Source organism: Sceloporus occidentalis, unplaced genomic scaffold (genome assembly GCF_023333645.1).
Source record: "Sceloporus occidentalis isolate IW3139 unplaced genomic scaffold, rSceOcc1.0.p SCAF_1, whole genome shotgun sequence".
Lineage (NCBI taxonomy): Eukaryota > Metazoa > Chordata > Lepidosauria > Squamata > Phrynosomatidae > Sceloporus > Sceloporus occidentalis.
The window spans coordinates 227,252,573-227,270,114 of NW_028316981.1; the positions used below are offsets into that span (position 1 = coordinate 227,252,573).

Consider the following 17,542-nt stretch of genomic DNA (forward strand, 5'->3'; position numbering starts at 1 on the left):
AGACTGGAAAGCCACAGTTTATGTGTAGAAGAAGACAGGAATGGTTACAGGAAGAAGAGGAGCTAGCCTATTTGTTCACACTTCTTTTGTTGTACATAGAGCGTCAGGTCTGGAAATCATGCCCTATAAAGAGTGGCTTAAGGAGCTGGGTATGTTTAGTCTAGGGAAGAGAAAGATAAGAGGTGACATGGCAGCCATGTTTAAATACTGAAGATGGAGCAAGCTTGTTTTCTGCTGTTTCAGAGGATAGGACATGGAGCAGTGGATTCAAGCTACAGGAAAAGAGATTCCACCTAAACATTAGAAAGAACCATACCCAGTTTCAGAGGGGAAAAAATGGACAAACAGATCTCTCTCCTCAAAGAAATCTGCCTTGTACAAGGTTAGAGTATTTGTCCATCTAGTGTCATCAATGTGCAGTCTAACTGGCCAGGTCATTTATATATATTACTACTGGAAGATGGTAGGGATTAGACTTTCTACATATAAAACATGCCCTCTACCAATGAGCTATGTTCTCTCTCCTAATATATTTTAAAGCAGTGTGGAACACTTTGAATGTTCTGGGGGCTAATTTCCCATTGAGAGGGACAGTTGGAAAGTAACTATAAGGCCAAAGTAAGGCAGTGTTATGCTGAGGGCAAAGTCTGCTAATCTACAGAAAATGTAATCTCATAATTTTCAATTTAGGTTAAACAAGTACATACAAGACATTCTGACCCATGTCCTAGGGATCTTGATGTGTTGTGCCAATATCAGCGGCCCTTTCACATTACACAATTATAGTGCTATGATTCTGTTTCAGCCATCATGGCTGCATCCCATGCAATTCTGGGGTCAGTACTTTGGTGAGGCACTAAAGCTCTCTGGCGAAGTATTCTAAACACCCTGCTCTAAACTCCAAATCCCAGAATTTGTATCAAATAGTGCTTCAGGAGAACCAGTATGGTGTAGCAGTTTGACTGTTGGACAAGGACTCTGGAGACCAGGGTTCCAATCCCCACTCAGCCACTGAAACTCACGGGGTGACCTTGGGCAAGTTACTCTCTCTTAGACCTGGAGAATGGCAAAGGCAAACTCTTCTGAACACATCTTGCTAAGAAAACTGTGCTAGGCTTGCTTTAGGGTTGCTAGAAGTCGGAAATGACTTGAAGGCACACAATAACTACAAGAGAGCTTCAGGGGCTCCAAAAGCAAATAAGAACTCCACTGAAACAGGATTCCACTAAAATGATAACGTGAAAGTTTTTAAAAAACAGCTTGACAGAATTACAATGCAATTATGTAATTACTAGAATCTTAGGAGGGTGTGTGTGTGTATGTAAGAAACAAAGCCACAAAACTAAACACCTTCCTTCTTAAATATTCAACCAAATTAACTTGCCACCATGAGTAAGAGACTACATCACTGATGACAACTTCAGTAATGAGGCATGTGTATATGGACAGGAATGGGCCTTCAGGTACCTTCATCTCATTTCATTGATGGCTTTATAGGTTGATCTTAGCAACTGCACCTGCAAAAATACTGGGAGTTTAGACAGATCTTAGCCCACACTGGGGCAGCATGCTCTTACTGGTAAGTCCCAGTTAAGAACTTGGCTGCTACAGTCTGAATCAGCTGTAGTTTGTTGACAATCCACAAGAGATATATAAAAACCATGAGTGTTCTGATGTCTAAAACTACCACATTTATTATTGTTGTTATTGTGTGCCTTCAAGTCATTTCTTACTTATGGCAACCCTAAGGCAAACATATCATGGGGTTTTCTTGGCAAGATTTGTATTTATACATTCAGTAAAATGACATCCTATAACAAAGGTTTTAGGTGAACAAGGTAACTGTGCTACAGAATGGCTCCAAAGTGTTGATCATGAAAATCTGTGTTTTTTACATGCTTGTACAGAATCACAGTTTGAATGGAAAATAATGAGGAGTGCTACCACCTGGAAAAAGCACTTATCTTTGCCTTCAAAAGTATTCTACAGTACATTTTCTAAGAAGCAATATTTGCCACAATGTTCAGAACAGACAAGAAACAACATAATTATCTTAGTATTTGTAGATAGATATTTTCCCTTGGGCCTTGAATGCTTATTTTCACAGTACTACCAGTGCTATTGAAAGAAGCAGAAAAATGTACTGGGAAACTAACATTAAAACTTGCATTTATCTTTGCCCAATTGATTAGAAGAGCAGGCTTTTGCTTCTGTGTACAATACGATATGATAAGCTATGACTACATCGTACATGGATGCATAATTTACATAAAATAAATGGAGGACATAAGCCCTTTATAAATTTATAATGATTATACTCTATCACTCAGAAGCGATGTCAACACTCCACTCTGCTACTATAAAACTAATAACACCTCTCTTACACTTGTATAGCAGTTTTCAAACAAAAGAATGGCAGAGTGGTACAACAGATGTAAATTGTAGACAATTTGCATGTAACTTGTCTACAGGTGTATGCATCTAACAACAGCTTCAAAGGTGAGAAGAATAAATGGTAAGAATTCATATTTACATCTCAGAAACCAACTTCCCCTGGCAGATACCTAAATATGTATACATTATATTCTTTATGTTCTCCTTTACTCACACAAACCATAAAAACCCATTCATTAGGCAGATAAGCATTATTTTTCACAGAAGGATTATTGTTTTATTTTAGTATTATTTTCACCCTGGTGACAATACAGAACCAACAGAACAAAATTCCACTCAATATGGAAATTCAGGGTGCATCTACACTGTAGAAATAATGCAGTTTGATTCCACTTTAAATGTTGTAGCTACATCCTATGGAACGTTGGGATTTGTAGTTTTACAAAGTCTTTAGCCTTTTCTGCCAAAGAGTGCTGTTGTCTCACAAAACAACAAATCCCAGGATTCTGTAGAATGGGGCCATGACAGTTAAAGTGGTGTCCAACTGTATTGTTTCTACAGTATAGATACATCGTCATACAATTCACTATGCTTCAGTCAGTAGCAACCAAGAACTTGTTTTACATGGTTCACAATGTGCCTCACAATTATATATTCCTCAAGCAACATTTCTGAGTGCCAGTCCAAAGGTAAACCTATTCACAAAGATGCATCTCTGCCACACTATCTTTGTCCCAAAGCAACTCTGTTGTGGGAAAACTCATCTGATATTCAACTTATTGCCCACAAGGTTGAGACTTAATGTGAAACCATGCTCTCTTACTAGAAGACTTCAAAAACCTTCTGCTTTAGTAGAACAGGAGTATGAATCATTAATGTCTGTGTAGTTTAGGACTCAGAGATGTGGTCATTCATTACTTTAGGCCTGGCTTACTAAAGTGAATAACTTTAAGAAATGTGAAATGTCATGTAAGAGTGAATATTACAATGAAGAAAAATTTATCTGACACAAATAAAAATAATTCTTAATATTGATGCTAGTTAAAGGTCTCCCAAGCTTGGAATGCAGGTTTCTTTTTGAAATGCAACATTACTACCACTCCATGCTGTATACTGACTCACTATATACATCCTCCAGTGTGACCCACAAAAATGAATGATGACCATTCAATCAATCATAGAAGAAAATAAAAACTGATAACCAGAGGACCCCATTGGGTGAAGACTAATAGTGTCCCTTATCCCTATTGATTCCAGCCTTTAAGAATGCAACCTATTCCTATTTGTATATTCTTGTCATGGTTTCTGTTACATAATCACAATAAAGTAAGATCAAGGAACCTATAGCTCTCCAGGTGTTGTTGGATCATAACTTCTACCATCCCTGACCATGACCATACTGGCATGGGATGATGAGAGCTGGGGTCTCACAACAGTTCTACCACCCAATGCACTACAATAAAATAAAATTATGGGAGAGTAGAAGAGAATGTTGCGAACAATATAAATTGGTGCAGTAAAACTGCAACAGCAATTAGCCATTTGAGGAATATTGCATTATTCATCATTATATACAGTGGATCCTTGTTATCCACTGAGGTGTGATTCCAGGACCCCCTGGGGATACCAACATCCATAGATGCTCAAGTCGCATTAAATAGAATGGCATAGTAAAATGGTGTCCCTTACATAAAATGGCAAAATCAAGGCTTGCTTTTTGGAATTTATATTTTTAAAAAAATATTTTCAAGCTGTGGATGGTTGAACCCATGGATAAAGAATCCATGGATATGGAGAGGCAGCTGTAATTCAAAACCAATACAACCTTTACACAAAACAGTACTAAAACTTTAAGAAGAAGTAAAGTTGGGAAAACATTTGAAGTGTATCCATGTGTGTTAGAGGGAGAAGTAAGAGCCCAAAGGAAAATGAAAGAATAATGGCCTTTATCTGGTTTTGCGAGCCACAGTGGTGTAATGGTTTAAGCACTGGACTAGGCCTCTGGAAATCAGGGTTCGAGTCCTCACTTAGCCATGGAAACCCACTGGGTGAACTTGAGAAAGTCACACACACTCAACCTCAGGTGAAGGCAATGGCAAACCACCTCTAAACAAATCTTGTCACAAGAAATCCCATGATAGGCTTAGGTTCACCACAAGTCAGAAACAATATTAATGCAAACAGCAACAACATCAACAACAATAGGTTTTACTGGACTCTCACTCAGCACCAGGGATCCTTTATTTTATTTTGTAATGGTTGAATCATGTTTTTTACTCTTAAACCCTTGGGATGAAACTTAACAATAAATTAAAAATTCAGTAATGAGCAGGGTAGTTTGCTTGTTTGCTTTTGCAGGAAGGAGTAGTTTTTCAATATGAAAATAAAGGAATAGTAATATTAATTAAACTTTCTTTTGTTTAACTCCCACAAGGATGTCAACAATGCTGGCACTTTGAATTAGCTGTATAACACTGAAAAGACGATACTTACACAATATGTTGATTACAAGTTAACAAAATACATATGTACAGCATTTTAATGATACCTTCCTGAAATTTATACAATTTTGATGTCAATCATGTGCCCACTTGAGAATAAAACCCAGGGAAATCAGTTCCACTTACTTTCAAATCACTGTGCTTGAATTACTAGTTTCACTCTAGGACACAGACATCTGGAATATTCCAGAAGTGACAGGGACAAAATATTTTATGTCATCTCAAAAATAAATTTGATACACCTCATGCAGCACACAATATGGACATGCCATTCACCTCAGGGTTATTATCTTTAGATCAGCTGCTGAAAATCAGAACAAATGCTAGAAATCCCAACCAGTCTGTTAGCAAAAAGGGACCCCAAACGTAGACTAGCATGTACTAAAGTGTGAATCCTTCTCTATCAGAAAAATAAGATATGATGTCGGGGGAAGGACAGGTTGCTTACCTGTAACAGTATTTCTTCGAGTGGTCATCTGCGAATACATACAAATGGGTTTCACTGCGCCTGCGCAGTGCTGTTCGGAAACTTCTGGAATCACTGGGCAAAGTTTACTTTGCAACATATAGAAACTTTTTGGCGGTAACTCCGCCCACCCGTTATAAGGCCCCTGCCTTCCCGCTCTTTTCCCCAGTTCCGCAATTTTTCCGCCAAGCAGGTGATGGAAAGAGCCAATAAGAGCAGGACACTGAGGGGATGGACGGGTGGGATTTGTATGTATTCGCAGATGACCACTCGAAGAAATACTGTTACAGGTAAGCAACCTGTCCTTCTTCTTCGTGGTCTCTGCGAATCATACAAATGGGTTTAGACTGACAAGCTTAGGTATGCGGCGGAGGGAGTGTCCTGAAACCAAAGCTATGGTAAACCAAAGGCATATTTATTGGAACAATAAACACCTTGAACCATAAAAAGAGCCAGCCTTTTTGTTGATCAGCAGACCAAACAGAGCAATAACATTGCTAAACCTGAGAAGGGAATAAGAGGTCGTGGAAGACCAGTCCCATAGAAATTGTGCAAACCAACATTGAACAAATTGGAAACAGTGACATATGTACATAAGTGCTGAAACACAAACCATCAGTAGTGCAATCAGTGCAAACCTGAAACCAACACAGCCCTCCCGAAAGCTGCGTCTCGGATGGCTCTGGTGTCCAACCTGTAATGTTTAATAAAAGTCAGAGGTTGGGACCAGACAGCAGCCTTGCAGACATCCTCCAAGGGAATCCTCGACAGGAATGCCGAGGATGCTGACATTGCCCTTGTAGAATGGGACCGAACCCTGGCAGGGAGAGGTTTGCCCAACAGTTCATAGCAGAGGTGGATGGTACCGGCCACCCATTTGGAAAACCTCTGCGCAGACACAGGCAACCCCCTTTTCGGTTCCGAGTAGCATTGGAAAAATCTCTCGGACCGACTGGAGGCAGCAGTTCTGTCCAGGTAAAACGCCAGCGCTCTCCTGACGTCAAGGGAGTGCAGGCTGCGCTCCACTTCCGAAGTCGGATTGGAAGCGAGGGTCGGCAACACAATGTCCTGACACATGTGGAAAGCAGACACCACCTTAGGCAAGAAAGTGATGTCTGTACAGAGGACCACCTTGTCCTTGTGGAACCTCAGGAAGGGCTGGTCCCTCCGCAAGGCACAGAGTTCGCCCGCACGGCGGGCAGAGGTGATGGCCACAAGAAAGGCGGTTTTCCAAGTCAATAGTCTCAAGTCCGCTGTGGCCATTGGTTCGAAGGGCTTGGATTGGAGTGCAGACAGCACTGCCTCCAGGTTCCAAGCCGGTGCTGGTACCGACACAGGAGGGTACAAGTTGGCACATCCCTTAAGGAACCCTTTTACCAAAGGATCCCTGAAAAAGGAAGCCCTCCCCCCGAAATGGTACTTAGCACAAATGGCAGACAAATAGCACTTAATGGATGCGAGGCACAGCCCCTCATCCAAAAGCGCCATCAAAAACTCCAGCACCACCGGAGTGGACACCTAAGCAGGAGACAAGCCCTTTCGATCAAGAAAGAGGCTAAACCTCCTCCATTTCAGGGCATAGGACCGCTGGGTGGAAGGTTTCCTTGCAGCCAGGATCACCTTTCTCACTGCCTCCGGCAGGGCAGTCAGGGCCGTATCCTCCAGGCCACCAGTGGTAGACTCTCGATGTCCGGATGGAGAATCCGTCCGTCCTGGATCGACAGCAGGTCCGGGCGAGGATCGAGGCGGTGGAAGCATCTCTTGGAGAGGTGGAGAAAGGATGCGAACCAAGGTTGTCTCGGCCACCACGGCGTGATCAGGATCGCATGCGGCCGGTCCGTTGTCATCTTGGACACCACCTTGATGATGAGAGGGAATGGAGGGAAGGCGTAGAGGAGCTCTCCCGTCCAGAGGAAAACGAACGCGTCTCCGAGGGATCCGACCATTCGCTTCCTGGAGCAGAACTGGGGACAGTGGCTGTTCAACCTGGTCGCAAAGAGGTCGATCCGGGGATTTCCCCACTGGTCGAAGAGGTCGCTGACCGTCTCGGGATGGAGCCTCCATTCGTGGCACACCGACGGAGATCTGCTGAGGCGATCTGCCAACTTGTTGTCCTCTCCGGGAAGATGAATCGCCTGGAGGAGGATCTGTCTCTGGATGCACCAATTCCAAGTGCGGAGAGTGAGGTCGAGCAGGGTTCTGGACCTGGTGCCTCCCTGTTTGTTGATGTAGTACATCACGGTGGTGTTGTCCGTCCTCAGGAGGACCACCTTGCCTGCAACAGCGGATTCGAATGCCCTCAGTGCCTTCTCTACCGCCAGCATCTCCAAAGCGTTGATGTGGGGGAGCTTGTCTTGGGCTGACCACTTGTCCTTGACGACCAGGTCGAGCAGGTGAGCGCCCCAACCTTCCAGGGAAGCATCTGTTGTCAGAGTTAGTTGGGGCTGAGGCTGAAGGAAAGGCATTCCGATACACACGTTGCGGCAGTCCAACCACCATCTGAGAGAAGCCGCCACAGGTCTCGGTACCGTGAGCCACTTGGACGGGGGGTCTTCCATCGGGGAGAAGACCGAGAGGAACCAGGACTGTAGAGGTCGGAGGCGAAGCCGTGACCAAGGTGTGACCAACGTTGTCGATGCCATGTGTCCTAGGGTGACCTGAACATCTCTGGCCTTTACCCTTCTGTGGGAGATGAAAGGTTTGTGTGACGCTGTCAGGGCCTGGAAACGGTCTGGAGGGAGAAAGGCGGAGCATCTTTCGGAGTCGAGGATGGCCCCGATGAATTTGACCTGCCTGGTCAGTGTGAAGTGGGACTTCTCTCGGTTGACGACCAGTCCCAGGGAGCCTAAGAGGTGCAAGGTGAACGAGACTGCTTCCCGCAGTTCCTGTTGGGACTCGGCGGCGAACAGCCAGTCGTCCAGGCACGGGAAGACCATGAAGCCCCTCTGATGGAGGTATGCCACCACCGGTGCCATGCACTTCGTGAAAACTCTGGGCGCCGTGGCCAAACCAAAGGGGAGCACGTTGTAGTGGTAAGAAGCGGAACCGACGGCGAATGCGAGGAATCTCCGGTGCGACTCCCGAATCCCGATGTGGAAATAAGCGTCCTTCAGGTCGATTGTTGCAAACCAGAGACCTGATGATGAAGCAAGGGGAGAATGGAAGCTAGGGTTACCATTCGGAAACGCCGGTATTCAAGAGACAAATTCAGGTCCCTCAAGTCCAGGATGGGTCTGATGCCTCCATCCGACATCAGTACCGTAAAGTACCTGGAGAAAAAAGCCCTGGCAATCAGGCCGGGCGGTAAAGGGGAGATTGCCCCCTTGCTAAGCAAAGTGCGCACTTCGTCGAGAAGGGTGTCCGAGGGGGGGGTGGACATGAAGACTCCGGTCTTGGGGAGCTCTAGGAACTCGAGGGCATATCCCCTACGGACGATGTTGAGCACCCACAAGTCTGTTGTGATGGAAGCCCAGGTGGTAGCAAATGGCCTGAGCATGTCCAGGAAAAATGGGGGAGAAGGGACGAAGCACGCTAGACCCCATCAGTCTCTCTTCTTACCCTGGTCACCATCCTGCCGGCGGGGCTTTCGGTGCCGGGAAGGAAAATTCCGACGGCCAGGGGAGGAGGATGACTGGATCGTTGAGAGCCCTGCTGGTGGAATTGGCGGTCTTGACCAAATGGCCTGTAGGACTGGCCCTGGGATTGCCATGGGCGCTGTCTCTTGCGAAACGGGGCTGACACCGAGGATGACATGCCATGTTTCTTCACGGCTGCCTTCATCTTAAACTTGCGATTGAGGCGGTCGTCGGTGTCGGTGTTGAAGAGCCCAGACTCATCGAGAGGCATCTCTTCGATAGCCGACTTGACTCCAGGAGTGAGATCTGTGCCCCGCAGCCAGGCGTGTCGACGGAGCGCCATAGACGCCGACATCGCCCTTCCCACACAGTCAGTTATGTTGCGGCACGCGGTGATGAGCCATCCACCTATGGAATGGGCCTCGTCTCTGACCTCGACCAGCTTCCTCTGGACATCATCTGGGACGTCGGGAATCAGAGGGGAGATAGTCTCCATCAAGGACTGCACATAGGCCCCCATGCATGCAGTGTAGTTGGTGGCTTTGACAGCTAGGCAAGAAGCTGAATAGGCCTTCTTTGCCAGCCCATCGATCTTGCGAGCCTCCCGGTCTACTGGAGAGGTGGCCTGTTTGTGGGTGGAGGCGAGCTGCGAGCCCTCTACGATGGCCGAGTTTTGTCTTGGATGAGTCGACAGCCATGGACAGGAGGCCTGGGAGACTCGGTAGAGGGTTTCCACCTTCTGCGAAGTGCTGACCAAAGCCGCAGGGTTGTCCCAAGACCGCTTGATGATGGTCTCCAGGGATGGAAGGAGAGGAATGCAGGGTGGGGTTGGAACCCGACCATGGACCCTTTGTTCCACCGGATCCCGGGCCGCCTCCTCAGGATAAGCCAGCTCAATGTCCAGAGCCCTGGACATTTTAATGACGTGCTCGCTGAAGGATCGGCGGTCATCAGTAGGCGACGCTGGCTCAGGGTGGTGCATGACTTGTGGGGAGTCCTGTGGTGACAGGTCGTCGTCAGAGGCCGAGTCAGGTGAGGCTGGTGACGGTACCGGTACAAGATCCGACTCGGTATCGGAGTGGATCACCAGGTGCTCCAGTTCGGGACGGTCCCGGCCGGGCCCGTGGGAGCGTGGTCCAGGCTCAAGCCTTGACGAAGACGGCTTAGCTGCAAATGAGGTGGAAGGCTTGGAGGTAACCGATGTGGCCTTGTCCTTTGGGGCCCGGTGACGGTGACCTTCATCAAACTTGCGAAGTGCCGTCTCTCGCGGGACCGCCATGTAATAACGGTCCACCTCCGAATCATAGAAGACATCGAGGTCATCCTGGACGACATCTTCGGATGGCACAACCACCGGGCATGGTACCGGAATCGGAGAGCGGGCAGCAATCGGAGAACGCTGAGGTGGAGCGAGGTCATCATCGTCTGAACCCACGAACTGGACAGTGGCCAGCCCGGAGAGCGTCGGGGCTAAGTGTGGGACATCATCGCGCATGGAAGAGTCCTATGGCAACGGAGTGGGAGTTTGGAGGGCCGGTGCTGGTACCGAACGCTGTGGAGTAAGGGGTTCAGCATCCTTATGTTGCCTGTGTCCGTCCGAGGACTTGGAGGACTCCTTGCGCGGCTTCTTCTTGGGTGGCTCAGAAGAAGCAGAGTCAGAGTGTTTGGCCTTTTTGGCGGGCCTGGGCGCCTCCGGGGGAAAGAAAGGGTTCTCCTGGAGTTCTCTCATCCGAGATGAACCGGCTGATGACATAGAAGCCTCCGGAGCAGAGGTGGACAGGCTGGAGACTGTAGCCGTCGGAGTGGTGAGGTCTCCTCCCTTAGCCTTCTTGGAATGCTTGGGCTTACGGGACGGAGCCGAGGTTGACCGGTCGGTCCCGACCTTGGAGGCGGAGCCAGCAGCCGATGCCGAAGCCTTCGAACCCTCGGTCCCCGACAGTGTGCAGGGGCTCTTTGAGGGTTTGGTGGTGGTACTGGACCTATCTGGGCCGCTGACCACAGAAGCTGACTTGGTGGTGGCACTGGGCTTGTGAGAGCCGCGGTCCACTTTGGCGGGGGTTGCTAGCGCCAGAGGGGCCGAAGCGGCGCTTGTAGGACTCTCGCGCGGGGCCGGGACAGGAGCGGCAGCCGGGAGGGAAGGAGCTGAAGCCGGGCGGGAAGTCTCCCCATGGACCTTACCCTGGGCGATCGCAGAAGTCAAGCGGGATTCCCGGTTTTTACGTGCCTGCGACGTCATAGATTTGCAGAGCGAGCAGGATTTCATGTCATGGTCGCCGCCAAGACAGAGAAGACACGAAGAGTGAGGGTCTTGGACCGGGAGTTTGCCTCCGCAGACATCACACTTCTTAAAAGGAGGCGACATCGTGACGGGGCGATGGAGAGGAGACGAAGTCGAAGTCAAAAGCAGTCCGAGGTCAAAGTACAGTGGGGGCAGTGGTCGAAGAGAGTGGTCAAGGACGGTCCAAAGTAAAATAGCCAGTGATCCAATAACAAGCAAGAGCAAAGTTCCCTAAAGCAGCAAGCGCGGCGGAAAAAAGGAACTGGGGAAAAGAGCGGGAAGGCAGGGGCCTTATAACGGGTGGGCGGAGTTACTGCCAAAAAGTTTCTATATGTTGCAAAGTAAACTTTGCCCAGTGATTCCAGAAGTTTCCGAACAGCACTGCGCAGGCGCAGTGAAACCCATTTGTATGATTCGCAGAGACCATGAAGAAGAACTACGGTTTCTGATTTATTTATTTTTATTGTTAAAAGCAGCTGTGGAGGGAGGGAACATATTCAGTGCTGGTTCAATTTCCACCTACATGCACCAGAGGCCAATTCACAATTACAGCACTATACTCTACTTTAACTGCCATGACAACATCCCATGTAATCCTGGGATTGGTATTTGGGAATTATCATTTAAAATTCTCAGCCAGAAAGCTCAGCCAGGTGTTACTAGTTTTTGAACAAAAAAAGTGACCTAGAACTCTGGATAAATTAATATTCCATATGATTTGGTTCTCAATCCACACCCATAACCAGTCGATATATATATAAATCCTGACAGAGGGGTCACCTGAAAGCAATGTCCCAACCATCCCCATTATGCTTTTGGGACATATTTACACCGTACTTTTTTCTAGAGTCTGCAACAGCCACACAAGTAGGTCTGAAAATGGCACACATGCCATTGACCAAAACCTTGAGCCTTGATAAATAGTTTCATTACTGGGTCAGTGCAAGAATGGATTCCTTCACAAATCAATGAAAACACACATTTGGTAGAGAATAGGAAGAGGAGCAGGGACTTTCACTTAAAGGTAGGAACACTGTTTTCTGATTTAGATACCTTGACAACTATATTTGTTGTCCATTTCACTTGTCAGGGTATTTTCCATCATCAGTCAGTGCCAGAAAGTGTCAGTCAGTAAGCAGCTAAAAAGATCAATAACCCTAGAATCTTTTCCCAGCACTTGAACAACTCCAGCTGGTGCAAAAACAAGTAACTCTGATGCTCTGCACTCTGAGTCCATTTCTCCTGTGTGACCCCAACATTGATGACATCCTTAAATATTGATCTAGAGACAGCTACCTCGTTTTTCTTTCCTTTTTTATCCCCTTTGAAAACATTGTTGGAAGAAATAAAATTCTGGGCTGACCTGGATTTATTTTATTTTTTAAAAAGAAGTTTGTTTGGCTACATTGTTCTTCATGTGTATTTTTATGCATATACTTCTTTGCCAAGTAATTTCTCTGCTTCCGTAACATTCCACATTTAGAATACAAAAAGTGCTGTTATGGCAAAGTGATTTTGTTCAAGCCCATTTTTAAAATTACTGACCAATCTAATATTGAAGCATTTTATTTCTTAAGCATTTTGGTTGTAAAGAAAGGTTATTTAAGCATCTAACCTGGAATGCTACAACCTCTGGCCCGCCCTTCAGCCCTTCCATTGCAAAGGTCTCCAGGTGCAGCTTAGGTAGCTGCAGGGTGAAGTCATTCCTGGTTGCCGCAGTCCGTGACAGCGAGATCTGATCTCTGACCTAAAAGGGAAAAAACAGTATCAATGGTAATTCCCCTTCAGACACATTAACTGGGATGAAGTGGGTCCCCTTGAGTCCACTGAGTGGACTTGCATTGATCGCTGGACCTGAAATCCATGAATAAATTTAGGACTAATTGATTTTTCGTTGCAAATAAATCTCTAATTCAGAGTGCAGGGAGAGAATGTTAAGAAGAAAAAGCATCCTCCTCTCTGGACTGAAATGAAACGGAAAGGAATGTCACTAAAGGCATGTGCACTAAATTACACACACACATACACACCTTAAAAATTAAAATTGCCCCACACACTAAGTACATTATGGGTGTAGCAATAATTGCCTGTTTTATAAAATAAAGATTTGTCATCTACCCTAGGGAAGCAAACACATTACCAAAAAAGTTTACAGACACACATTTTACCTGAAAGCCTTATTTTTTTTTTAAGTCTTGGCTTTGTTTTTTGCTGTTGTTAAAATATCCAATTAAGATGCAAGACTATATTTGACAATGGGAATATATTTAAAAGTACCATTGCCCGAAAAGCTTATCAGAAATGTTATAGGTGACTAGAAAAAGGCTAGTTCCAAATGTCGAGTAAAGTAATAGTAGACCTCCTGAACAAACAAGTAGCTCTGAAGAAAATCAGTATCATTTCCTGAAGCACTGGTAGTTAGTATTTAAAGTCCTCCAAAAAGCAGAGTTTAAAGAAATAACAACAAAATGTTCAGTATGGCAAATGAAAGATATCCACAGTTATGTGGAAAAACATAATCTTATGCAGTTGGTATTGTACTGCCACCTTCTGTTAAGGTGAGAAACACCTTCCCTCATTATGGTTTCAGTGAAGGAATGAAGTGCAACTGCTTTTGCAAACATGCGTTTTAAACCAAGAGTTTAGAATCACATCAAAACAAACTACAATCCTAGATACACTAAGCAATAACCCCCATTAAATGCTAGCAAATATTAATATAAACCATAGTTTATCATCACAGGAGCAAACTTAGGCAAGCCTTAAATTTGTGCATTTTTGCTTTCTCTCAAGTATGGCAATTACACTTTTTCCTCACGTGTGTCAATTGCACTTTCTCCTCAAGTGTGGAGATTGCATCCATTTTTAATTAACCACAATTAGAATTAATAAACATTGCCTCTTTTAGATCACAGTGCACAGAATACCCTGGACCAGCATGGCTACTGGGTACTAGAATGGTTTACATTAAATTGCTTAACATTAACTATAGTTCATTGAAACTATAGCTCAGTATCCCATATTTTTTAATTGGTTTGTTACAAACTAGCCAGAGTTAAGATTAACCAGACTTTATCCATATGAATGAAATGACATGCACCAGTAAATTAAAAATGGGGTCAAAACTTTCTGGAATCCCCCCGGGCATGGCACAGGAAGGAAGGAAAAGAGTGAGCACATGAGGCTCACCTGTTCCTGTCATGGCAAGACATGGTATGTCATGCCATCTGAGAGCAGCAAGTGGAATATACTTCCACTGCAAGTATGCACAGAATTACACTGTATTTTTAGTAAGTGTTAGCAAAAGGTTACCGCATACAGCACATTGTTTCTGCTATTAATACTATTTATATCTATTCATAAATTTTACCTTAGATGAGACCAATTACCACACATTTTACTAATATTCTGCTTTTTTATAGTGCAAGAAATAAAATTCCAGCAGTTAAACTTGACTGCATAACTTTTTGTAGCCAATATATAATAATCTTAATAATGCAGTTTTCAAATAAAAATATTTTTCATACTAAATATTTAACTTTAAATGAGAAAGGAGAAAAACGAGCCAATGCCATATACAACACATTTAAATAGCTCTGTTTATGTATACAGAGCCTAGTACTAATGAACTTGGAGCAATTTACATAAAAGTAATACCAGCATAAATCACATTTTGAAACCCAGTGTAAGTGTATTTCTTTAGTCTTTCTCCAGATAATCATATTTTAGAAAAACCTGACATTGAGTAAATTACACTCTTGAATATTTTCTTCATAATCCCTGTAATATTTTAGAAGTTAGCCATTTCACTAGCAGTTTCAATAGATCTCCTCTAGCACTACCGCAGCTCCCCATGAAAATGCATATATATGCATTCTGTACCTTTGATGTGCAAGTGTTAAGTGGGCTTTTTACAGGTTTACAGTACTGGGTCCAAACACATGTTCTGCACCACAGACTCTGGGAACAGGGAGCCTTGCATTTCCCTGGCTGACCTAAAGAATTCCTGTCAATACCTGTGGCTGCCAAACTTATGCACTGTAATGCAATTTTTATAACATCACAAGTCATACACACATTTCGACACACACTGTTCTGGGTTGAAGACAGAGAGTCCGGTGGAGCAAACGCCATCTCAAGGGTCTTCTACCAGCATGTGTAATTTTGTTCAGATGTTAATCTTGCCTATCGTAATACAAACGTACTATTTTCACTTTATCTATAATAATACATATTTCACTTGATTTGTTATAGTTTATATATGCTAACTTTTCAGTTCTTCATTGTAGCCAGTATGCACACAGATAAAAGAAAACATTAATGTGGATTAAGGTACTAAGAATTTTATCAACATCAACCCACCAGTGTTTTGCCTTCTACCCTTCTGAACCATAGTCAATAGATCTAAATATTTTACTGCACCCTGGCCAATTCATTGTTTGATGTTTAAAAACGCACCCAGAATCAAAGAAAATTTATTAAATTTGAGCCCCCAAATGAGATACTATTAGCTTTGAAAGTCAAGTTTAACTGCGATATTGATGATTCTCTTTTTTCTGTGACAAAATTCACTAGGGAAATCCCTGATGTCAAAGTACCAAAGCAGATTGCTAATACTGAGAAGGGAGGGGAGGAATAGAGCACAGGGAGTGTGGGGGAGGCAAGATAGAAAGCAGCAGGAAAACAATGTACATGCCGTGTAGGTATAACATTGGCAGCGGCAGGTCCTTTAACCCCATCTCGGTCTAGTTCTGTTCTTTCCCACCAGGGTAAAACATAAGGCTGGACAATAAAGCAAGCAACATGTCTGTCTTTAAAATGCAGTAAGTATAATAGCAGATCATCATCAGAAAGGAATGTGATTGTTCCTTAGATATAAATCTCTGGACACCATAAGTCCCAAGCACATGCTGTAGTGTTTTTAATTATGTTACACAGAAAGGGCTGGAGTGTTCCTCTCCACCTTCCTCCCAATATACATGAATAATACTTTGTTAAGCTTAAAAACAACAGGGGTTTCTTTCTGATCATTGTCTGTGGTATGCATTACTTTCAAAATGAAGGGAGCAGAAATGCGTACTTACAGATGATGTTGCTGTACTTTCTGGGATGGCCCTGCCAACTTCACTTTGCCCTAGCCCTCACTGAGATATGTGTCTGCATTGTACTACTTCAGATGGGAGAGGAGGGAGTCATAGGACTGAATACTCCTTTATATAAAATAAAACTGCTGCCATTGAAATCCTAGCATGTTAAGCATAAGTCTTAGAACACTGCCTTCTTCCAAATATTGCAGCTTTTCATGTGAAAGAGATAGGGAAGTACAGAAAAGTATCCCTACCTTCCAGCAGATTAGACTTTTAGAGCTTTCAGCATTTACTGATGACCAGGTAAATCATCTAAGCCAGTCTACTTTCAGTAGTATGTGCTTTTTATTTGTTTTTATCTGCACAACATATTTAACTCCAGAGTGTTGCTTTGCCAGTATAGCACTAAACTGGGTGCAAATAAGTGCATTATTAGAATCCCTTAGGCAGCATGCAGACAATAGCTTTTGGAGACTTCCAGGCTTTGCAAAAATATGTTGGTCCTTATATTCAACATTGTTGAAAGCCTGAAAATTTTATTTGGCCAAATGCAATTATTGGAGGGGGTTATTATTGTTGTTAACTGCCTTCAAGTAAACTTTGGCTTATGGTGACCCCATGGATGAGGCATCTCCAAGACCTCCAGTCCTCAACCTCAGTTTCTCTGTATTCTGTTCTGATGACAGTCTCTTGTCCTGAGTACAAGTTACACATCAGGAAATCAGAAGTTGTGATACTCCCATTCCTCTAAGCACAAGCCATAGCTTTTCGTGATCTATGCAGTCAAATGTTTTGCTGCAGTCAAAAAAGCACATGCAGATTTTCTTCTGGAATTCACTATTGTGCTCCATTATCCAACATATCCACTGCGCCACCAGGGAGCCCTGGTGGCGCAGTGGTTAAATGCCTGTACTGCAGCCATTCACTCGAAACCACAAGGTTGCGAGTTCAAGACCAGCAAAGGGCCCAAGCTCGACTCAGGCTTGCATCCTTCCGAGGTCGCTAAAATGAGTACCCAGACTGTTGCTTACTTGCTAATTAGCTTACTTGCTGTTCACCGCTATGATCTTTGGAATAGCGGTAGATAACTAAAACAAATTATTATTAACATATGTTTGCAATGTAATCTCTTGTGCCTCTTCCTTTGCTGAATCCATCATCAGCTTGCATCTCATCTTCGTGTAAGGTAGGAGTCTTTCCTGCAGAATTTTGAGAATGACTTTCCTTGCATGGGAAATTAG

The 17,542-nt window shown here is 44.4% G+C and overlaps 1 protein-coding gene across 3 annotated transcripts in view; it reads right to left on the reverse strand.

Annotated features, from left to right (window-relative positions):
• The window catches only part of CCDC171 (coiled-coil domain containing 171), a 199,382-nt gene that overhangs the window by 53,347 nt on the left and 128,493 nt on the right, over positions 1–17,542 (reverse strand). For all 3 annotated transcript variants that reach the window (XM_089511607.1, XM_089511617.1, XM_089511597.1), the window contains one exon: positions 12,830–12,961. In XM_089511607.1, the coding sequence (XP_089367733.1) occupies positions 12,830–12,961 (132 nt within the window). The remainder of the gene's footprint in view (positions 1–12,829; positions 12,962–17,542) is intronic.